The sequence below is a fragment of the Rhineura floridana genome, chromosome 5 (assembly GCF_030035675.1).
Source record: "Rhineura floridana isolate rRhiFlo1 chromosome 5, rRhiFlo1.hap2, whole genome shotgun sequence".
Classification (NCBI taxonomy): domain Eukaryota; kingdom Metazoa; phylum Chordata; class Lepidosauria; order Squamata; family Rhineuridae; genus Rhineura; species Rhineura floridana.
In genome coordinates this window covers 26,801,751-26,825,913 of record NC_084484.1, presented here as the reverse complement: position 1 = coordinate 26,825,913, position 24,163 = coordinate 26,801,751, and the positions used below count along the sequence as shown (strand labels likewise).

General features: G+C 43.7%; 1 protein-coding gene across 22 annotated transcripts in view; it reads left to right on the top strand.

Moving 5' to 3' along the window:
• MYCBP2 (MYC binding protein 2) overlaps positions 1-24,163 on the top strand; it is a 232,347-nt gene that overhangs the window by 35,766 nt on the left and 172,418 nt on the right. For all 22 annotated transcript variants that reach the window (XM_061630039.1, XM_061630037.1, XM_061630046.1 and 19 more), the window contains 6 exons: positions 301-505; positions 8,309-8,473; positions 9,039-9,197; positions 11,670-11,874; positions 14,014-14,159; positions 16,383-16,484. In XM_061630039.1, the coding sequence (XP_061486023.1) occupies positions 301-505; positions 8,309-8,473; positions 9,039-9,197; positions 11,670-11,874; positions 14,014-14,159; positions 16,383-16,484 (982 nt within the window). The remainder of the gene's footprint in view (positions 1-300; positions 506-8,308; positions 8,474-9,038; positions 9,198-11,669; positions 11,875-14,013; positions 14,160-16,382; positions 16,485-24,163) is intronic.

Genomic DNA, 24,163 nt, shown 5'->3' with positions numbered 1-24,163 from the left:
TTGTGACTATTTTCTGAATTTTGCTTTTATTTTGTGAAAGTTCCTCTGTATACTTAAAGCTTGATCAGATAAGAGTGGCCTGATGAGGTGGCAAATTCGTGTGTAGCAGCGGTTATCAATGTTTTTCATAGTTTGTAAAGAAAACTTTATTCATTGCAAACTGGCTTTGAGTGAAATTAAAATACATGCAAGAAATTAAAAGACATGCTTAGAAATTTGTCAAACAACTTTTCTCTCTCTCACATTGTTCTTCATTTATGTTATAATCAAACTAACGTTCGTGTTTCCCCTCCTGCTCAGATTTATTATACTGGCAAATACCAGAGCCTTGGAATCAAACAAGGTGGTCCTTCGGCAGGGAAGTGGGTAGAACTGCCAGTCACCAAATCTCCAAAGATTGTTCAGTTCTCAGTTGGGCATGATGGCTCACATGCCTTGCTTGTTGCAGAGGATGGAAGCATATTTTTCACAGGCTCAGCAAGTAAAGGGGAAGATGGAGAATCAAGTAGGTTTGGGGAATACTTTGATGTTTGTCGTGCCTGCATTTGAGAGATGCTACAAACTTTGAATAAAAATGGAAGTACTGTCTTATTTTCCCTATGAGTCCGGCCATCACAGCGGGTATTAGCTCCACCTATCGTGCGAAGGCAAGAATGTCTTTGAAGTCAAGACTAGGGGCGTCAGGCCCCTCCCACTCTCTAGTTCATTCTTGCCTTCGTACGAACAAGATTGAGATACTATAGCGTAGCATTTAGCTAAGTTTTTTCGTATTTGTCTGTTTATTTGTTCTGACTGGGTGCGAACCTAGTGTTACTTGTGTGTCTCCCCAGTCCATCCTTTCCCTGTTTTTCTGTTTAACTTCATTTAAGTTTATTTCTACTTCTTTTGAGGGTTCCCTCAGAGACCGCGGCTACGGTTCTCCATGTTTTTGTGTTTAGCCTTCCATTTACTTTTGTTTCCCTTGCTTGTCTGAGGGTCCCCACAGAGACCGCGGCTGCGGTTCTCTACCTTTTTTGGCCGTTTTTGAGCCTTTCCCTCCCTGGCTTTGCCATCCATCGGGAGCTCGCGGCTTTGTCTCTCCCGTAGCGCTTTTCCTGCTCAAGCCGCGCTCTGTGGAGCTTTTGAAGGGACCGCGGCTGCGGTTCTCTTCCAGGCGGGAGCTTGCAGCTGCGGCTCCCTGCCCTTTTCCCCAGACACCTAATTTCAGCCTGCCGCCTTAATTCAGCCTGCCGGGGTTCTGCCTCTCCGGAGCCTGTTAATACGGCTCCTTTTCTCCCTCTATCTCCGTGACTTTATTTTTCGCCGCAGAGAGCACTGCAGCCGGCGGCGGCAGCGGCTTGCCTTCCTGCTGCCTCATCCGTCACAGGCTTCTCTCGGCAGTCTCCTTCTTGGGGTTTTTTAGAGCCGCAAGCGCGGCTATCGGCCCCGCGGCTCCCCCTGTGAGACTGTGCTGGGCTACCCTTCCCCCAGTTCGTTACCAGATGGTCGCCATTGCTCCGTCTATCTCCACCATTTTTAGATCATTTTTTCCCGCCCTTTTTTTTTCCGGGCACCATTTTTGTTGGATTCAAATTTCCCGCCTTTTTTGTTACCCCTTTATTAACCAACGGATACCTTTCCTGCAAGCTATCTGTATGTGTGTTGTCTGTGTGTTGTAGACAGACTTACACAGGGCTTCCTCACACACAAATTTACTATGACTGTATCATCAAGGCTGGAGTTTTAATACAGTGGCTGCCTTGTACTAAAGTTGAATTATATTCAGTACCATCAAGGTTGGAGCTTTAATATCAGTGGCTGCCTTGTACTAAATCTGAATTATATTCAGTATTATCAAGGCTGGAGCTTTAATATCAGTGTCTGACTTGTACTAAATTTGAATTATGTTCAGTATCATCAAGGCTGGAGCTTTAATATCAGTGTCTGACTTGTACTAAATCTGAATTATATTCAGTATTATCAAGGCTGGAGTAATATCAGTGGCTGACTTGTACTAAATCTGAATTATATTCAGTATTATCAAGGCTGGAGCTTTAATATCAGTGGCTGACTTGTACTAAATCTGAATTATATTCAGTACCATCAAGGCTGGAGCTTTAATATCAGTGGCTGACTTGTACTAAATCTGAATTATATTCAGTATTATCAAGGCTGGAGCTGACTTGTACTAAATCTGAATTATATTCAGTATTATCAAGGCTGGAGCTTTAATATCAGTGGCTGACTTGTACTAAATCTGAATTATATTCAGTATTATCAAGGCTGGAGCTTTAATATCAGTGGCTGACTTTTACTAAATCTGAATTATATTCAGTATTATCAAGGCTGGAGCTTTAATATCAGTGGCTGACTTGTACTAAATTTGAATTATATTCAGTATCATCAAGGCTGGAGCTTTAATATCAGTGGCTGACTTGTACTAAATCTGAATTATATTCAGTATCATCAAGGCTGGAGCTTTAATATCAGTGGCTGACTTGTACTAAATCTGAATTATATTCAGTATTATCAAGGCTGGAGCTTTAATATCAGTGGCTGACTTGTACTAAATTTGAATTATATTCAGTATCATCAAGGCTGGAGCTTTAATATCAGTGGCTGACTTGTACTAAATCTGAATTATATTCAGTATTATCAAGGCTGGAGCTTTAATATCAGTGGCTGACTTGTACTAAATCTGAATTATATTCAGTATTATCAAGGCTGGAGCTTTAATATCAGTGGCTGACTTGTACTAAATCTGAATTATATTCAGTATTATCAAGGCTGGAGCTTTAATGTCAGTGGCTGACTTGTACTAAATCTGAATTATATTCAGTATTATCAAGGCTGGAGCTTTAATATCAGTGGCTGACTTGTACTAAATCTGAATTATATTCAGTATAATGGCCGTGCACTTAGCCATCTGCCAGTGTATCCTACCCCCTCTGTGGTCGTACACTGTGCCAGTTCGGGTCTTTACATCCTGCCCCCTCTGTGGCCGTGTACTGCACCCAAGTTAATATAAGATGGCAGAACAGCCAGGCATGTCGCAATCAGCCAATATGATGCCAGATCAGCCAGGCATGTCACAAACAGCCCAGCCGCAACACTCTAAGGCGACTAAGCCTAAGCATGTTAAAGCAATGGCTAAGACAAAACATCTTTCAAGCCATAGCAAACCAAAGCGGCCACGCTATGCCTCTGTGCCAAGCCCCACCACTACCACAGCAACTCAGGCACACATAAGCGATATACTTCATTCCCCTGCTGCTTCCTCTAACGAGGAAGATTTTGCTGGCTTCCACACTCAGCCTTCGCCTAACCAGCCTCCCTCCGTTTTACCGTCCCAAACATCTGCTCCAATAGCCACTCAGGCACAAACATCTACCACAACTGGGCTGCTGCCGTCCCCTGATTTCCTCTTCCAACTTCAAGCCATGCTGGCATTTTTCACCCAAATGCAGTCACCACCACAAGTTCCTGCCATACCCCAACTCAACATGGACCAACGTGCGTGTCATGAAGCTCATCCTTCCTGTTCACGTAACCCCTTTGATGTAGCCAGACACAGATGTATTGACGAAGCCTCGTATGCTGAGGAGTCAACCTTTACTGACCACGTTGAAGGAGATGACTGGAGCGATTATTCAGATCATGAGGAGGATACATCGTATCACTTGTTTAATGCTTCAGACTATCAGTCCCTGGCACGCAGGGTAGTTAATACCCTTGGTCTCCAGACTGCGCCTTCAACTTCCTCCACCCCAGCCATCAAAGGGGCCAAGGTTCTCAAATCCCCTGCACCTACTGAACATTACATCCCGGTGCCGGACCCGATTGCCGAATTGGCCTCTGAAGAAGGCTCACCCATTCCATTCTCGCCGCTTCAAAAACCTGGCTGACAGGTTATACGCCCTAGCTCCGGACTTTGCCACCAAGTTAGACGTCCCTGGCATAGATGAACCAATCGATCGCCTCGTTTCACGTTCTCTCTTGCCCAGGGAAGGGGAATCCCAACTAAAGGACACTACTGAGCGACGAATAGACTTCGCCCTCCGCAAAAATCACGAGGCCACTGCCCTCTCCATGCGTGCCTCCGCTTCGGCCTCCATTTTCTCCAGAGCAGCTATGATGTGGCTGGATGATCTTCTAGAGGACACTAACCCTGATCCTGTCGCCCTCAGAAGGTCACTGGTAAAGTTGTGTAAGACAGCAGCTTTTGTGGCTGATGCCACCTTGGACGCCACTCAATTGGGGTCACAAGCCATGACGGCTCAGATAGTCGCTCGACGGACCCTCTGGCTTCGCCACTGACAAGCTGATTCAGCGGCCAGAATGAATCTGTCCAGGGCTCCTTACTCCGGATCGTTACTCTTCGGCGAGGAAGCTCTAAAGGCAGTGCTGGTTGATCCCAAAGACGCCCACAAACCGGTTCTGGCCACTGTCCGGAACATCGACCACAGGCCTTTCAGGCGATCTCCTTCCTTCCGTACTAACCAGCCTTTTCAAGGAACGCGGCCAGGAGGACGAGGCCGCAACTTCAGATCCTATGACCCCAATTCATTCAGAGGCTCCTGGAACCGACGCTTCCAGGGCAGAGACCTACGGCTGGCTTGTCAACTTCGACAAAAGCCATCTCCAACCAACCCAACGCCTACTACATCTAGGGGCAATGTTGGACACCCTGCAGGCAGACGTCATGCTTCTAGCCAGGGCGCTCGGAATGTTCATTTCTACAATCCATATTGTGCCATGGGCTCGAGCCCACACTCGGCATCTTCAATGGACTCTACTGCCCTTTCAACAGGACATTGCCAGCTCCAACCATCGCAAAGTTCGCTTGACCCCCGCACTGCGCCTATCATTCCGCTGGTGGACGAGGTCCCAACACCTCTCCAAGGGCACGCCGTTCAGAGAACCACACAGAACTGTTGTAACCACAGATGCCAGCCTCATCGGCTGGGGAGCCCACTGCAACTCCCAGTACGTTCAGGGGGTTTGGTCCACCACAGAGCAGACTCAAAGCATCAACTGGCTGGAGCTAAAGGCTGTACATTTAGCTCTACTTCATTTTCAGTCTCTGTTCCCTTTGGACCATGTCCTCATTCGAACGGACAACACGTGTGTAAAATCACATTTGAACAGACAGGGGGGCACCAGGTCTCGTCCTCTGCAGGACCTAGCCTCCCTCATCTTTGTCTGGGCAGAACATCATCTACAATCCCTGAAAGCAGAACATCTCAGAGGGATTTGGAATGTGACAGAAAACTGGCTCAGCAGACAACAGGTTTTTCCGGGGGAATGGAATCTTCACCCAGCCATTTTCCATCGTCTTCAGAGTCGGTTCGGCGAATTCTCAATTGACCTGTTTGCCTCCAGTCGCAATTGCCAGCTTCCCAGGTACTTTGCCCGATACCTGGATTCAACAACGGAAGCAATGGATGCTCTGACAATACCGTGGCCAGACGGTCTCTTGTACGCCTTTCCTCCCATACCATTGTTAGCCAAAACCTTGAGGAAGGCGCGAACCGAGAGGGCACAGCTGGTTCTGATAGCACCATTTTGGCCACGCCGACCGTGGTTCTCAGATCTTCTGGCAATGTCAATTATGGATCCTTGGACACTTCCAGTCAGGCCAGACCTTCTATCCCAGGGTCCAGTATGGCACCAGGACCCTACTTGGCTCAATCTAACAGTGTGGCGTTTGAACGGGGACATTTGAGGTCAGCTGGCCTGTCTGACGCTGTGATTGATATTATTTTGGCCTCGAGAAGACCATCTACCACTCGTATTTATCAACATACTTGGGTGGCTTTCTCCAAGTGGTGCCAGTTCCACCACCACGATCCATCCCAGGCCACCATGCAACAGGTGCTGCAGTATCTCCATAGCGGCTTCATGATGGGACTTAGACCCAACACTCTACGTCGACATGCGTCCACTCTGTCGTCCATTCTCTCAGTGTCCTCTCCTGGAGCTCCTATTTCCTCACATCCGTTCATCAAACGTTTTTTGAGGGGAGTCGCCCTACGCTCTCTGGCTGTTGTCCATCGGTTTCCCTCATGGAGTTTGCTGAAAGTTCTGCAGACTTTGCAACGCCCTCCGTTTGAACCCATCAGGACGGTGCCCCTACGTATGCTGTCCTTCAAGGTCTTGTTCCTGATCGCAATCACATCTGCCAGACGCGTTTCGGAGTTGGGCGCATTGTCTTCTGCTCGACACCTCTGCGTCTTCCATAAGGACTCTGTTGTGCTGAAGACTGATCCTTCCTTCTGTCCCAAGGTTGATTCGGTTTTTCATTGCAACCAGGACATTGTTTTGCCTTCCTTTTGCCCGAATCCTACCCATCCTCTCGAGAAGGCTTGGCATTCGTTAGATGTCCGGAGGGCTCTCAAGACTTACCTGTCTAGGACTCAAGAGATTCGACGAACGGAGTCTCTGTTTGTATCCTTTCATCCAAGGTCTATGCGACATAAAGTATCCAATTCTACCTTATCCCGTTGGTTAAGGGCATGTATTACTTTAGCATATGAGTCTCTGAAGCTGTCAGTTCCAGCTAGTATAACGGCTCATTCTACCAGGTCAGCTGCCACTTCGGCTGCTTTTGCCACTAATGCTCCTGTTACCGATATTTGTAGGGCTGCAGTCTGGTCTACCCCACACTCGTTTATAAGGCATTATAAAATTGATCACTATGCCTCTGCTGACGCTTCTTTTGGCAGACGAGTGTTGCAACAGGTTCTTAATGACGATTAACACATGGGTGGTCCCTCCCTGTATGGGCTGCTCTGGTACATCCCGCTGTGATGGCCGGACTCATAGGGAAAATGGACCATTGGTCTCACCTGAAGGGTGATTTTCCTATGAGTACGGACATCACGACCCTCCCAGTTGGAGGATGACTATATATTTTCTAATGTGTTATATATTACTGTTACGGTATTATATTTAAATTTAAGAGTGAAGTCAAGACTTCTAGTTCTGTTATACCGCTATGTTGGAGTCATGTTACTATGCATGGTACTATTGTGTTATTTTCCTGCTGCCAGGCCTGTTGGCCTTGTTCTTGTATTTTTAGATATTTCTCCTTAGACTCGCTGCGAATGAACTGGAGAGTGGGAGGGGCCTGACGCCCCTAGTCTTGACTTCAAAGACATTCTTGCCTTCGCACGATAGGTGGAGGTAATACCCGCTGTGATGTCCGTACTCATAGGAAAATCACCCTTCAGGTGAGACCAATGGTCCAATTTCTGGTTCTTTGTGTTAGGATTTTTTGTTCTTTTTCATCTGAATAATACCACAATTTAACTAAAATCAGGTGGAAACGTATTTTCTGAATGATAATATAGGTAGCTCAAGTAGTAGATGCATGCAGTGGTGTGAGCATCATTTTGTGTTAACAGTGCAGCTCTATTTAGAAAACAGTTGTAAAGGGCAAATACGTTCATATCCCTAATTCTTTTTCTGCATCTTAGAAGCAGAATTTAAAAAGCAATGTCGGGTCTCACTTTCACACTGCATATCCTAATCAGCCTTTCCCAATCTTTTGAGTCTGCAGATGTTGCTGACTGCAGTTCCCATAATTCCTGTCCATTGGTCATGCTGGCTGGGGCTGATGGGAGTTGTAGTGCAGCAACATCTGAGGATCCAAAGGTTGGGAAAGGCTGTCTTCGGGTGACATCCAACTAAGTCATACTCAGTGGACACCCATTGAAATCAGTTGACTTAATTACTTACATCCTTGATTTTAATGGGACTACTCTTAGTATGACTAACTTTGGATCTTGCCTCTTGTGTTTGACCCTTTGTGTATGTTTGTATTCTACAATGGTGTTAGAAGCACAGCGTTGTGTGTACATTTTTTGTTTGTATGTATATGGACAGATTTTGTTTTGAATCTTCTGTTTTGGGACATTTTGCACAGGAGATTAATTGGTCATAGTGATCAACATTGACTGTTTTATTCCTGGGAGTCCGACCACATTATCAAAACAAAACCCGTAGTTGTTTCTATGGTAGTGATCTGAGTCCTCAAGTATATGGACTGTTTTGCATCCCTGTTGCAAAAGGGGAAGAGGAAGAAAGCATACAGCTCTTCATTTTTTCTTGATGACAACCCTAATTATTTTTATTTTGGCTTTGAATGTGCAGAGTACAGATGAGGAGTATAATGAATATCCACTACTACATCATATCTTTGTCTTGCTTCTATTCATTTTATTCCAACTATAATTGTTCTGGAACATCTGGAAATCAGATAATTGACTCCTTTCTCGTATATGTAAACTTACATTTTGTAACTTAATTCTTCTCCCTTTTTTTAAAGCCAAAAGCAGGCGGCAGTCTAAGCCATATAAGCCCAAAAAAATTATCAAAATGGAAGGAAAAAATGTGGTACATACTGCGTGCAATAATGGGAGTAGTTCTGTCATTTCAAAAGATGGAGAACTATACATGTTTGGAAAGGATGCTATTTACTCTGATAGCACAAGTAAGTTGTTTTAAAGCAAGTTAACCTGATAGAGAGAGAGAAATTATTTATATTATACATGTAACTGTCTGCTTGAAATAAATTGCAGAGGGGTTCAGTTGTGATGTTGTATGAAATCACTCTTCTTGTTTTGTAACCCATTTGTGCTATTGAGCTATGATTTCTGCTTGGTATTAACAGAAACTATAGGTAGGTGTTGGTCCATTGGGGGAAAAAATCCAAAAGCCATAGGTAAGGAAGTACCTTGTTAGAGCTAGCTAACTATGTCCTAAAACTTTCCCACAACTCTGACATTTTGATTGGACCTAATCAAGGTATTGCCTGAGTGTTGCTTTTGGCAGGTATGGGGAATCTTTGGCCCTCCAGATGTTGCTGAGTTACAACTCCCATAATCCCTGGCAATTGGCCATGCTTGCTAGGGCTCATGGGAGTTGTAGTTCAGCAACATCTGGAGGGCAAAGATTCCCCACTCCTGCTTTTGGTATTAATAGACTTTTGTCTTTCTATATCCAAGTTACAGCATAAATATCTTTCACAGCAGTATTCTGCATCTTTGAACTTACAGGTTTAGTAACAGATTTGAAAGGCCATTTTGCAACTCAGGTAGCCATGGGCAAAGCTCATACCTGTGTGCTAATGAAGAATGGAGAAGTTTGGACATTTGGAGTGAATAACAAAGGACAATGTGGTCGAGACACTGGCTCCATGAGTCACGGAGGAAAAAGTCAGTATGGTTTTCTGTCTTGTGGTACTTCATTGTCAAGAACTATTTTTCTTTGTCCTTCGCTGTTTCTTCCATTTCACTTCTTGATGCTTGTTATACCATTTATTTTTCAATATTGAATGCTTGCTTTTATATATAAATGTTCAGGTTATTCATGTTTTGTACAGCTGAACTAGCAGCTTTCTTTCCGTCTTCCCTGTAGTAGATGTAATGGTTGTCCTCAATCTAACTTCATTGTCTTGATTTATGCTTCTTAACCCAAGCAGCGTCAGTATAGTAGCGTGCATAATGTAATGATATCATCTGTAATGCCAAACTATTACTTAGAGGTCTTGCTTTAGTATTTCAGGATCCATCCGTTATGGTCCTTTAGAATCCATACTTCACACATTCTTGTAGGCCACTGCCCTCCTATTGTTTCATCTTATCCAGCTAAATTGTTACTCACCCTGTGGCCTTTCTGAACACATTTCAGGACACCTTTTCAGTGTTATGTTCTTCTGAATTTATTTCTTTGCACTCTGGTAAAGAATAGTTTTCCTTTATTTGTTTATTGGCCAAATGTATAAAGTTTGCGGCTGATTTTTCTTAAAAGGAAATTAATTCCAGTATGAAACTGTGCCTTTCCCCTTTCTCCTTTTTTGGGTGGGTAATGGAAATCGCATGCCCTCCCTTCCACTTTCAAAACTCTGATAGTTACTGTTTTAAATAACTCAGAAAATCTGGTCCTCTATTTTTACAATCTTTTTATTTTTGGGATGTGGAGAGTTCTGTTTTATTTCATTTATGTAGCTCTCCTCCTTTAATGTTTCTGTGTTTTGCTTTGTATTTCTTGTTTTGTTATTTATTTTTAACAATGTTAAGGGACAGCGTACAAATACCCTAAATAAGTAGACTGAAGAATTGCTTTCTTCTAACTACTTTGAAGAACCTGCACTGGGCATGCTTAGAAAGGGAAGACAGAGAGGATGCCTGGTTGGAAGCTAAAGTTTTAGGTCAGGGATCGGGAACCTGCGGTCGTTCAGATGATGCTGGACTCCCAACTCCCATTAACCCTGGACAGTGTGGTTGGGTATGATGGGAGTTGTAGTTGAACAACATCTGGAGATCACAGATTCCCCATTTCTGCTTTACATTATGTGAGGATTATGGTGAGTCTGCAAGACAAGAAGAGAATGGTTTGGTTGTTGTGATTTAACTGTTTTACACTCCTCTGCTGAAATACGATATTTAAGAAGTTATGTCATGTCATCTAGCTCTCTGCTTGAGACTAGGTTTCCCCCCTGAAATGTTACACAGCAGAACAGAATAAAAATGTTGCCATACATTTTAGAAGTAATATTTACAGTTATGTATTTCAGTAGGAGAGCTTCCAGCAATGCAATGCTATGCAAGTTTATTCCAAAGTAAGCCCCTCTATATTTAATGTTGCTTCCTAAAGTGAGTTTAGAATTGTAGCCTAATTGAACTTTCAGTGTTTAAGCAGTCCTGAGAAATTTGAAAACAGCATTAAATGTAGAGTTAAAATTTAGAGATGGTTCAGATGATTATCTAAACTAGGGGTGAGGAGTCCTTTTCAGTCTGAGGGCTGCATTGCCTTGTGGGGAAGCTTCCAGGTGCTGTGTGCCAGTGATGGGTGAGGCCAAAGGCAAAAGTGGATGGTGCAATGGATGTGTCATGTGATTATGTGATTCTTGTACAGTAGGCTACTTTCTAGTCATGAAAAAGTCAGACACGCGCATGCACCACAACACACCTATCTCTCCATTCCCCATCCAGGCAAGCAAGAGGCATTATCACAGTTCAAAGACATATGCCAGCCAAGCGAACGTACTTGAGGGCATGGTGCAAAGAAGAGTCCCAAGGGTCAGATAGAGAGGGCTGGAAGGCTACGTTTAGTCCCTGGGCCTGAGGTTCCCCATCTCTAGCCTCAGTAATAGTTTAGATTATAAGGAGCTAGCTACAGTAGGTTGTACACTCTCCCTCCCCTGTTCTCTTTCGTGTGAGAAATTAGGAAATAAAACCTTCTGTTCTCAGTTTTGACTAATCCAGATTTCCATTATATATGAACTTTGGAAACTGCCGTTTGTTCTAACTCTGGTTAGCTAATACAAAGCAGGATCAAAGCATGGTTCAGTATGCTGGCTTTAACTAGCTAGCGTGTTCATAATGGAAAACTGCCCTTTAGTTGAAACTGAAAGCAGACACTCGCTCTTCTGTCCTCTAATTAATAAAGGATTAGGAGAGAGGAACAAGTCTAAGGCTTGTCACAGCTTTTCCCAATCATCTTAAACCATGGTACATAGTTGCCTTAGCATGGCTGAGTTTTTTTATATAACAGTTGTATATTATGAAAAGGTTTTAAGCTTTAGTCAGACATATCAGACTCCTAAAATTCCTGTTCTCCAAACCATGTCATTTCTGTATTGCTGTGCTGACTTACCGAATCTCATAAGGATTGTTTGCTCTCAGGTTTTGGAGTTGAGAACATGGCAACAGCGATGGATGAAGATTTAGAAGAAGACCTAGATGAAAAAGATGAGAAATCCATGATGTGTCCACCAGGCATGCATAAGTGGAAGCTGGAGCAGTGTATGGTGTGCACTATTTGTGGGGACTGCACAGGCTATGGGGCAAGTTGTGTTAGCAGTGGACGTCCTGACAGGGTACCTGGAGGGTAAGTAAATGTCTAATGTGTAGCTGAACAATCCTCTTGTTTTATGTAAATTGGTGTACTGCTGGTGATTCTCGCTCCCTTCTCAGCCAGTGCCAGCAACGGCTGTGAGTGCAGGCACAAGTGTGGGGTGGGAGGGGAGGGAAAATGAAGCTGAACCAAGCCTGGCCAAGTAGTCTAAGGGGGCAGACTGGAGCTGCTGCTGCCGCCTCCACCACACTCACTTGCAGCAGGTGCTGACAGCCTTTCAGAGCTAGCAAGCTTGTAGCAGTAGCAGGGATATGCAGAGCAGTTGAGGTTCTTCTTTCCCTCTCCCCCAGAGGTTTTGTTACTTGGCTTGGGAATGGGGAGCAGAGACTGAGGCTCCAAGCTGGTCCCCTCTGTCCTCCTCCCCTCTTAATGGGGTCTGTGCTTGGGAATATTAGGCGCGCACCTTGTCTCCACTAGCACTTGTCCTGGCCAAGGCCATTGGAATCAGTCTCAGACTCACTGGTGTATTTTTCTCCAGTATGTTTCATAAGAAACCTCAGCCTAGGACACTTCATGGATCAGTTTACAGGTTACACAAGATTCTGCACTCTACACATAATACTCAGGCATTACTACTCAAAGCTAAGACGTTGTTGCAGCATTAAATACCCCCCCTTACAATCCTTAAGTAGATTCAGGCAGGCTTTTTCTACTTGCACGAGGAAGGTGTCACAGAATGGGAGTGCATGCGCATGTGAGCGCTCATTCGAGGTGGGAAAGTGGGGGCGAGCTGAGCCTGCCATCTCAGTTTTCTGCATCTCTGGGTGATGGGGGTGGTGGCACTTCAATGAATCCTCTTTCTCTAGAGGAGTAGCAGTGCCTTGGGAGGAGAGGTGGATTAGAGGGGAGAAGGGACAGGCTCCTGATCAGCCAGTGTTCCTTCTGTTGTAAATGGAGCTAAGGGGGAGGAGTTATCACTATCAAAAGCACTGGATCCTACTGCTTCAGTACTTCCTGGTTGCAAGTTGTTAGGACCTTCTCCTGGATCCCATTCTGTATCTTCGTCCTCCTTCATCACTCCAGGACCGCTCTGTGGGGTTCATGACAGCACTTGAGAATTGGCAAGTAAAGTGCTCTTTCCTTAGCAGTGACAGAAAAAGAAAAACCCTTCAGGGTGTTAGTGTGAATTTTGTAGGATTTTGAACCTCATTGCCCTGTCCCCACCTTTAGAATATATAAAAAAGCGTGTTGATAATCTATTGCAAACATAGTATAGAAAGATGAAGCATTCGCATACAATTTCAGTAGCAATGGTGTGATGGATTGTAAACAGTTCAACAGTGGGAGTAAGGTATGATAAAAATTTCCTGAACATCAGGAGAAATTTCCTAACTGTTGGAGTGGAATGACAATGGAACCAATTACCTAGGGAAGTGGTGGGCTCTCCAACACTGGAGGCATTCAAGAGGTAACTGGACAGCCACCTGTCAGGTATGCTTTATTTTGGATTCCTGCGTTGAGCAGGGAGTTGGACGTGATGGCCTTATAGGCCCCTTCCAATGTACTGTTCTGTGATTCTAAGAGTAGGTGGCATGATTTTAGTCCTGCCAGTCTAAAAGCTCTCAAGGTGACCCTTCTCACGTGCCACTCTGAGAGTATTTTTCTGTAGTGGGTTTATGCTTCTGGAATGCATTGTTGCTGCGGGTTCATTGAGTATCACTACAGGGATATAAGAGCTCTAAAAACCATTTGTTCTTGCTGACCTTTACTTGAGATGGTGTTTTACTTTATGACATTGCAGATTAGTTTTAGTCTGTATTTGAATTGTTTTGGGTTTTGAGTATTTTTAATTTAACTGGCTTTTATTGATTGTATTTTTATTGTGATTGTGTTGTACTTTTACTTTGTAAGCTGCCTTGAGCGGGCATTTGTACTTAAAGGTGGCCTAAAATAAATTTTACTTGGGAATGAGATACAAAAGACTGATCACAAGCAATATTACTGATTTTGTTTGTCCATATGGAAGAAGTATGAAATGTATTTGTGACATAATGAACAAAATCGTGATTAAGAGCTAAGCTGAACTGCTTGTGGTTTTGATCTTAGAAGAGTTATGTGCATGAGCGTCAAGTATGTCCTCATTGGTTGATAAAATATCTTTGCTTTCTTCAGCATCTGCGGCTGTGGTTCTGGTGAGTCTGGCTGTGCTGTATGTGGGTGTTGCAAAGCCTGTGCTAGAGAATTAGATGGTCAGGAAGCAAGGCAAAGAGGAATTCTTGATGCTGTAAAAGACATGATTCCACTGGACCTTCTGCTAGGTTAGTGATCTGAAAATGGGAAACGTGGAAAACTTTGTAAAAGTGTTTAAACTTACTTTTGCCAGTTGTTGTCTTTGTGCTGATGTTAAAATTGTTGTTCCTTATGAATAATACTTAAATATAGTATATTTTTCATTCTTCTACTTTTGATGGTGGTGATAGTATTTTATTAATAATAATATAAAAGCATACTTATCCCAAAATGGAAGAGGAGAAAGCTTGCTTAGTTTTTGGGCATACTTCACTGTGAAGCTTCTGCAGGAAATATTTATTTATTTATTATTTGATTTATATCCCACCCTTCCTCCCAGCAGGAGCCCAGGGCAGAAAACAAAAGCACTAAAAACACTTTAAAACATCATAAAAACAGACATTAAAATGCATTAAAACAAAACAACTTTAAAAACATTTTTTAAAAAAGCTTTGAAGCATTTTTTAAAAAAGGTTAAAATACATATTGTTTTTTAAAAAAAGGTTTAAAAGCATATTAAAAAGCAATTCCAGCACAAAAGCAGACTGCATTATTCAGGAATAGATGGCAAGAGGTACTAGCCTCATTTTTTATTTTACTATATAGCATTAATTTCTATACCAATTCGTTAGTAGAGGTATTGAGAGTTCATATACTCTCACTGACTATGTATATTTGGTAATTTGAAGCCGCTGGGCGCAGTCATCAGGAGTTTTGGAGTGCGTTGTCACCAGTACGCTGATGACACGCAACTCTATTTCTCCTTTTCATCTTCTTCAGGTGAGGCTGTTAACGTACTAAACCGTTGCCTGGCCGCGATAATGGATTGGATGGGAGCTAACAGACTGAAGCTTAATCCAGACAAGACCGAGACGCTGTTAGTGAGTGCCTTCTCTGCCCAGATGGTGGATGTTCACCCTGTTCTGGACGGGGTTACACTCCCCTTGAAAGAACAGGTTCGTAGCTTGGGAGTTCTTATCGACTCTTCCTTGTCTCTTGAGGCTCAGGTAGCCTCAGTGTCAAGGAATGCTTTTTACCATCTCCGATTGGTAGCCCAGCTACGTCCCTATCTGGACAGTGACGACCTTGCCTCAGTCGTTCATGCTCTGGTAACTTCTAGATTGGACTACTGCAATGCGCTCTACGTTGGGCTGCCCTTGAAGACAGTTCGGAAACTACAGTTAGTCCAGAATGCAGCGGCCAGATTGTTGACGCGGACAAGAAGGTCTGCTCATATTACACCCGTTCTGGCTCGTCTGCACTGGCTTCCTATTTGTTTCTGGGCTAAATTCAAAGTGCTGGTTTTGACCTATAAAGCCTTACATGGCATGGGACCGCAATACCTGGTGGAGCGCCTCTCCCAATATGAAACTACCCGTACACTGCGCTCAACATCTAAGGCCCTCCTCCGAGTACCATCCCATCGAGAAGCTCGGAGGGTGGTGACTAGAAATAGGGCCTTTTCGGTTGTGGCTCCCAAACTATGGAATGGTCTCCCCGATGAGGTGTGCCTGGCGCCGACGCTGCTATCTTTTCGGCGCCAGGTGAAAACCTTTTTATATTCCCAGGCATTTTAATGCGTTTTATTATATGTATTGTTGTATTTTGCTGCTGTTTGATTATTTTTGTTTACCTTTGTTGGCTTGATTTTATTGTATTATTGTATTTATATATTCCTGACTGTTTTATTTTATGTACACCGCCCAGAGAGCCCTTGGGCTTAGGGCGGTATATAAATTAAATAAAATAAATAAATAAATAAATAAATAAAAGTAATCTGAAATTTAACAATCCACTTCCTGTACAGAGGGAAAACAAGGTTTTTGTTTTGTTGCCACAAAGTTCTATAAGGAATAGATAACACTTACTTTTCTTGCAAGAAATCAGATTATCTTAAAATAATGTTTGTCTGATACTGAATGTACTGTTTTCACATCTTAATTATTCAAAGCATTATGTTCATTGTCTTGGATTCAAAATTCTGTTAATAGAATAGGCTTTCCTGGCTCACCCTTTTGCACCCCTCCAAAAACCAGTTCTAGATGGTTGGGGGACACTGCAGAACAACATAGCAGAGAGGCTATAACAAGAGAGGATTGCCAAGAATGGGGATCCCTTTGTATGAGTGGAAGTGGTTTTCTCTCACACATTTGATTTGAGCCCTTGCTTTTATTTCAAAGTGCTTTAGAGAGGCTAGTGTGAGATAGTAAGCCTACAATAGGAAAGATAACTTCCCTTTCTGTTTGTTGCAGCTGTCCCTGTGCCTGGAGTTAATATTGAAGAACATCTCCAGTTACGGCCAGAAGAAAAGCGGCAGCGTGTGAACAGGAGGCACAGACTAGAGGAAGGGAGAGGTTAGCAGAACTAGCTTTTTTAGAAAACCCTCTTATAAAGTCAGGCTTGGTGAATAAATTTATTCTGAGAAACTATTGTACAACTTGTACATTCCAAAAGTAAATTTAGAAGGGCTGTAAATACAAATTGGTCTGAGATACTATTCTGCTGCTTTGTTGGGCTTTTATGGGGAAAAGGACCACGGAACCTCATTTCTTTTCCCAGCACAAATATTTGGCTCAGGTAAGCAGTCAGTCTTCCTGCGCTGCTGTAAGAATTTGGAATACACTTTTTCCCAAGACAAACCTTTTCCGAGTGATTGAATACATATATTACAACAAATAATTTAAGGAAATGTTAGGTACTTATGTCTTCAGTGAGTTCTGAAAGGATAGCTTGTTTGTCTGCTGGGCAAATGAAGGATTTCCTGTCTTAATGAAATGTTGCATTCATATATTAAGAAGACTAATGGTGAGCATGAAATGTTTTAAATTTTCTGAACTTGTCTTTGGATCACCTTAGAATGATTTCTCATTCTACATTTTTGTTCTCTAGCATAGACGGACAGAAGGCTACAAACTGCATGTCTAGTGGGCTACTTAGGATAGGTCCTTTTTAAACTGATGTTTTTTTTCTTTTAAAATACAAAGGAATAGTGTCTGGGAAAGGATTGTGGGCCCACTTCTGTGTATATTAAAGGATCACTTTTTGCACATGTGCACCATAAGTGTATTTTGTATTGTGTGTTCAGTATCTGAGCACAAAATTATAGCACAAGAGCCTGCTTTTTCACAGTCACGTGAGTTAGTCTAGGAAAACATATAATTGTAATGTATTGGGACGGGCTAGCAAGATTTCAGTTGAGATTGACTAGATGTAATTTTTACAAAAGAAATTGGCAATGTAAAGTAACATACTCTTTAGTTCAGGAAACCCGAATAGTCTGGAAATTCCGGGATCATTTGAAATTCTGAGCAGCTTAGGTTGGATGGTTTCAGAACAGTTGTTAACACAGGGTGACTGAGGTGGCAGGATGTCTCTCTGCTTAAAAAAAAAAAAAGCCACAATCTGAAATTAGTGCTCATGAGTGTGTTCATGTAGAAGAACAGATCAGCAGATCAGCACACATGATGCTGAAAATGCCAAGGAGCTAATAGATCATAATCAGCAATGGAAGGAGCAAAGGATTTCTGAACTGGTCTTTCTCACAACCCAAATCTAGAACCTTGATTTTTTTCCCCTGTTCCTGAGCAAGTAATAAAGCATCCTTTTTTTTTTTTAGTTAAAAGGTTTTTGTAGGTCTATTGTTTATGATCAGTAGTTCCTGTTCTGGAACTGTAAAAATACCTGCTGACTAGGTTTTATGGCTGAATGGGAATTTGAGAATGTGGAGTAGTAATGTACCTAGATTTGTTGTATGGGCCAGAATAAACACATCAGCAGCAAGACAACAGTAAACTTTGGTAGGTGCTAAAATTCAAAACAAATGATCAAATAAGAACTGGAAATCAGAGATGTGCAGTCACATTGGAATAAGCTGTTAAGATTCATGATTGTGGTTTTGGTAAGCAGATTGGCAAGATATTGACTAAGAGAAGCAGTAAAAGAAATGGTAGTGAAAGTCACAGAATCAACAGATGAGAATCATTGAATTCTTAAGTAACTTAAAGACTTGGATGGGAAAAGTGCTTTGAGGAAGCGACTCTGGAGAATATCTAAGCAGACAAAGTGGGAAAGCCTTTTAAGTCTGTTACTGTGTTAAAACATTACAGTTTTCTTTTTGTGTGTGTACAGCTTTACCTAGTTTGATTTCCAAGTGCATATGTTCATCCTGTATTTGGGGAAAGGATTAGTCATGTCATGTGTGACGTAGGCAGAAGAGGCTGTTGTAATGGAGGTCATTTGGCACTCTCATCATTAGGTATGGAGCACTGAGATGCAATTGATCAAATTCTAAAGAAGATGTCAAGCTGAACAGAGCTTATTGTCGATGGTAGGAACAGCAAGGTTATGAATGCAAATAGTGTGTTACATCTCTATGTTCAGCACCATTTTGCTTTTGTTCAGGCTTTCTAAATTTAGCATTACTCAGGTGCATCTATTCTGCAGTTTTTGCTCCTAAAGATTTCTTCATTTTAAGAAGAACAGCTGTCTAACTACAGATAACAAAAAATTGGATTGTAGGCACTGTAGTTCAAATGTTGATATGTGGGTTTGACAACAAGCAGATACAAAAGAGAGACCTCTTAAATAACTGCATGAAACAGGCATTCAGGACTAACATATGGAAGGGAAAAAAATTAAAAGAAGCCATCTGACATTGCAGAACATAGCTTCTTACTGCTAGCATAGGAGAAGGATGTGGTTATGTCTGATGCTGGGATGGTCTTCCTACTTCAAGCCCTTCCTGAATTGTTTATCATTATAATTGCTAATCTTAAGTAGCAATGACCTTCTCTCTCTCTCTTTTAGATCCTGCGAACTATTTAAAAGGTCCAAAGGAGTGATTATGCTATGATTTTTACCAGTTTTTAAAACCTGCATCATAGTTCAGAAATGGGTAACCTGGGAAAGTGGTCCCATTCTACCCCTTTTGAGAAAGTGAGCATAAAAGAAGGACACTTCCCATCATTTCCCACTCTGCTTCAGTAATGTTTGTTTTGTAGTGTAAACCGCCCAGAGAGCGTCAGCTATGAGGCGGTATCTAAATGCAATAAATAAATAAATCCAGGAAATGTATGCTTTCATATGAAATAAATTGGGATAGATTCAGAGAAAGTCCATGGAAGGAGGCTGATGGAAGCGGATGTTCCTGTCCCCCGCATCACCCCAAAAAGCCTTTCCTGAGTTTCGAGGTACCTGCTGAATGGGGTATGCTATGGTGCAGGAGTCTAAGGCAAAAAAAGTGGATTCCTGAGCTACTCACGGAAGGTACCTCTGTTTGATTTTTGAGGGTCTTGCAACCTTTGGGAGAAATTAAGTTTCCACAAGCCCCCTTCCATCAACCTTTCTCTGGATCCAACCCATTATATTTTACACCATTTAATATTCCTTGTTGTACTCAAACCTAGTAGATGTCTGTCTCTGCTGGCTGCACCGAGGTGATGAATGCTGCTGTAAAACAATTAGCCAGCAGCTGCCTAAGCAGGGGCTTGATTATAAAGCAGATAAGGCTTGAGGAGAATGTGGATAAGCAAGGGTGGGGGTTGAGGGGTGTCAGTTCATGTACCAGTTCGTCTTCCAAGGCAAGGTCAGTCACAAATCAAAGGTTCAATAATCCAACAAGGCAATCTGGGTTTCAAGACTGAACAGGGCCTGGCATATCTGACGTTGCTTCCAGCAGAAGGCAAAAGGCCTCTCACTGCCTTTTAAGCTCCCCTGGTTCAGGTGCTAGCAATCAGCCCTCCGACTTCCAGGAGCTTTTAGCCTTAAATGGCCAGAACGCCTGAGCTGCTCTGCTACTCGCAGGCTTCTTTGCTCTGCAGGGGGCAGAGGGGCCTCCTGTTCACTCCCTGACTGAGGGGCCCCAGCTGTGTCCTGAACATCTTCCAGCAGTGGGAGGTCTGGAGCTGCATCTTGGGTGACTGCTCGTTTCCTCTCCTGGGTCCGCTGTGCCAATCCACTGCTCCTCATCCTCCTCTGAGGATTCATCTGATGGAGGCAAGACAGTAGATATCTTACCCAGATTTCATTTCAGTCCATACAGCATGTGGGTGTGATTTGCTTTCTTACACATGCACATGCACTCATAATCTTTGCATATGGTTGATGTTTGGGAGTGATGAAGTAACACATTGTCTCATACTTTCTAACATCTACCTTATACGCTGATTCATATTACTTAAACATTGAGCGTTCCATGCCCATTAAAACAGGTGGCGCTAAGCTTTTTGCTGGGGGACAGATTGGTTTATTTTTCTGTGGGTGTGAAAAAGTTTGACCTCTACACAGAGCAGATAGACAGACCACTGCCTGGCAACACTGCCTGTTGTAATGTTGATTTAACTTTTCTCTTAGGAAGGTCCTACTAATTAGCCTCCGGGTTTGGTTTAGCTACTGTGATTAAATCAGTAATCGTACAGATGGGGGATTGGGATAGTGCTGGTTGACCTTACTCCTGTTGCCTCCCTCATGTCAAAATCTGTGTGATGTCCACACATTGGGTGTACCATTAGAAGTCTAAGAACATAGGCCTGTTGTGTGATTGAGAGCTCTCAAAATCACAGTGGTCAGTCAGACTGGGATCTCTCTATATGCCCATATTCTAATGTGGTGTCAAACACCCATCAGGCAGGTCCAGTGCAATCGTGATTGTCCACGGCATATGCCACCTGCTTATTTTAATATTTACAGCCTGAAGGTTTCCTAGCTTGATAGAATAGTAAGATTGATATGTACTGGCTTTATTTGCAAGGGGGGAAAATACTACTTTGGGGGGGACGGGGACACTGAGCTCCATTATTCATCCCCTATTATACGACGACATTTTACTCTTGTGTAATTACATAAGATTTTAAATGTACTCAAATTCTAATTTTTGGTGTCCTAAAAGTATGAAATACTGAGCATTGACTAGTGCATCCTTTTTCATGGTTTTAATTTGATTTTTTGTTTGTTGAACACACTTGTTTCCATTTTGTGAGCTTTCCTGTGCATGTGCAAAAAATTTTCTCCTCAGGCCCCCTGGTCCTATTTTTATGAACCATCGAGAGCAGGCTCTAGCCAGCGTAAGGCCCCATCCAGCACAGCTGAAGCATAGGTGGGACAAGCATTATGCTTACTGGCTGGGATTGACTTACACCTATCCTTCAAGTTATTTTTTTCCATCCACTGGGTTTTGAAAGAAGCACATAAAACTGTTTGTCTTTTCTGGCTAATCTTCAGTAACCTGAGGATAAATTAAACACACTTTCAATGTGGAGCGACTTTTCTAGTAAGAATGTATGAAAGCATTACTTTTGTTTTAATTTCCTCTTCTCTTTAATGTATGTCACTGTTTCATTGCTTTATTTTCGTAATTAAAAATGGGAGGAAGATCAAATTTTCCATAGGAGGAATGCCATCATGCGGGGGGTTATAGCTCGACCTATCGTCCGAAGGCAAGAATGTTTCTAAAGTCAAGACTAGGGGCGTCATGCCCCTCCCACTCTCCAGTTCATTCTTGCCTTCGTACCGAACAAGTTTGATATTGATAGCGTAGCTTCTAGCTAAGTCATTTGTGTATTTGTCTGACAGGGTGTGGAAGTTTTGTTGTCTGTGTGTTTCACACTTCCCTTCCCTCTGTCTTGTTTTTCACATCGTTTGTTTCGTTTTCCTGGGGAATCCTTGGGGGGGGGGGGTTCTCCCTTGCCCGGGCCGTTTTTCTGCCTTTTTCCCAGGTTTTAGCCTAACGGCTCTCAGAGAGACCGCAGCCGCGGTTTTCTCTTCTCTCAGGCGGGAGCTTGCGGCTGCAGCTCCCGGCCTCTCCACACCGCTTGTTTTTGTGCCCGTTCGAAGTCACGTCTCCCACAGGAGCCTGCCCTTGAGGCTTCCTTTTATCTTTTGTTCCTGGCCGTCTGGGTCACCGCCTTCCCGGTACGACCACGGCTTTTTCCGTCGCGGCGGTTTATGCCTAGAGCCTTCAGCTGCGGCTCCTCATACTATCACTGCCCCGCCTCCCCCAGCTCGCTCTGCAGCAGCTTTAAATCTCGCCGCGCCAGTCGCCCGCAGGCTGCGGCTTACTCAGTCTCCCTAAGCCTACAATCACTAGGGGATTCTGCTGGCCGTCTTGCCTCTCTGGCAGACTCTTTTCCCTGGCTTTTACAGCCACGATCGAGCCTTTCAGCCCCGCGGCTCCAGAGCGTCTCCTTTTTAAATTGGAGGCCGTTTTTTCGTTCGCTGGTGCTCCCAGGGGACCGCCATTGCTTCTTCATCTCCACAAGCCTTCTCTGATTGGTCAGTTTTTCCCACTCCTTCTGCTAGCCCATTAGTATTGCAAAGGGGGGTCTCTATTCCACGGGCTATGGATAGCAGAGCCCAGGCCTTCTGTCAGCTCCCACTGTGTGACCTGCCCTTTGTGTGTGTGTTCCAGATAGGATCCTATAGTCTTCACAGGTTCCTCCATTAAATCTGCTGCTGCTGCTGGCCTTGGCAACTATTCGATTACTGCAACTATCTGAACCAGTACAATCTCACTGTGACCGTTTCATCAAGACTATTGCTACTGCACTTGCTGTGCACCAGGTTGTTTGAACTGTACATTCTGCCCCATTCGTGACCGTGTACAAAGGCTGTTGATACCATACAAAGCTGTTTGATCTGTACATTCTGCCCCATCCGTGGCCGTGTACCAAGGCTGTTGATACTTTACAAGGCTGTTTGAACTGTACATTCTGCCCCATCCGTGGCCGTGTATCAAGGCTGTTGATATTATGCAAAGCTGTTTGAACTGTACATTCTGCCCCATCCGTGGCCGTGTACCAAGGCTGTTGATACTATACCAGGCTGTTTGATCTGTACATTCTGCCCCATCCGTGGCCGTGTACCAGGCTGTTGATACTATATAAAGCTGTTTGAACTGTACGTTCTGCCCCACCCGTGGCCGTGTACCAAGGCTATTGATACCATGCAAAGCTGTTTGATCTGTACATTCTGCCCCATCCGTGGCCGTGTACCAGAGCTGTTGATACTGTGCAAAGCTGTGCAAATATTACATTCTGCTCCATACTGTACCACACCTGCGGATACTGTGCCAAGATATCTGGACGTGCATTCTGGTCGTGTACTAAGACTGTTCATAGTGTACATTCTGCCCCATCGTGGCAGTGTACTTAGCCATCAGCCAGTGCATTCTGCCCCAGTCGTGTGCCGTGTACTGAGCCTGTACATTCTGCCCCATCGTGGCAGTGTACTGATACCCATAGAAAATATAAGATGGCAGAACAGTGCATTCTGCCCCATCGTGGCAGTGTACTGCTACCCTTAATATATATATGATGGCAGAACAGCCAGAGACAACCCAGGCAACCATGCTGAAACAACAGCCAGAGACAAACCAGACGACCAAGCCTAAACCACCTAAGGCGGTCAAACATAAGCATGCTAAAGCGGTTGCCAAAACTAAAAATCTTTCCAGCCACAGCACAACCAAGCAGCCTCGCTATGTCTCTGTTCCAGTTCCAGAGGGGTCAACCCGTGCACAGCTAACTACCCTCTTTCATTCTCCTGCCGCTTCCTTTGATGAGGAGGACTTTCCGGGTTTTCCTGAACAGCCAACAGTCACCCAACCCGGGGCTTACTCTTCTTCACTACCTGTAGGGCCGTCCGCACTTCCGCCTATCCAACAGCAACTGTCTACATCTCCGGGACTGCAGCTGTCCCATGAGTTCATTTCACACCTTCTAGGGCATGCTATTGTTTCTCGCTCAGAGACAGTCACCATCACAAGTTCACGCTATCCCTCAACACAGTGGGGACCAATTTGTACACAGTGAGACGAATCCTTCATGTTCTCCAAATCCGTTTGACATTGCCAGGGGCAGGTTTGTTGATGACGTCTCTTGTGCGGAGGAGTCCGCATTTGCGCTGCAAGACGAAGGAGACGACTGGAGTGACCATTCGGAACATGAGCAGGATACATCCTATCGTCTCTTCGATGCCTCAGATTACCAACCTCTTGCGCGCAGAGTGCTGAACACCCGTGCCAGATTCCATCGCTAAA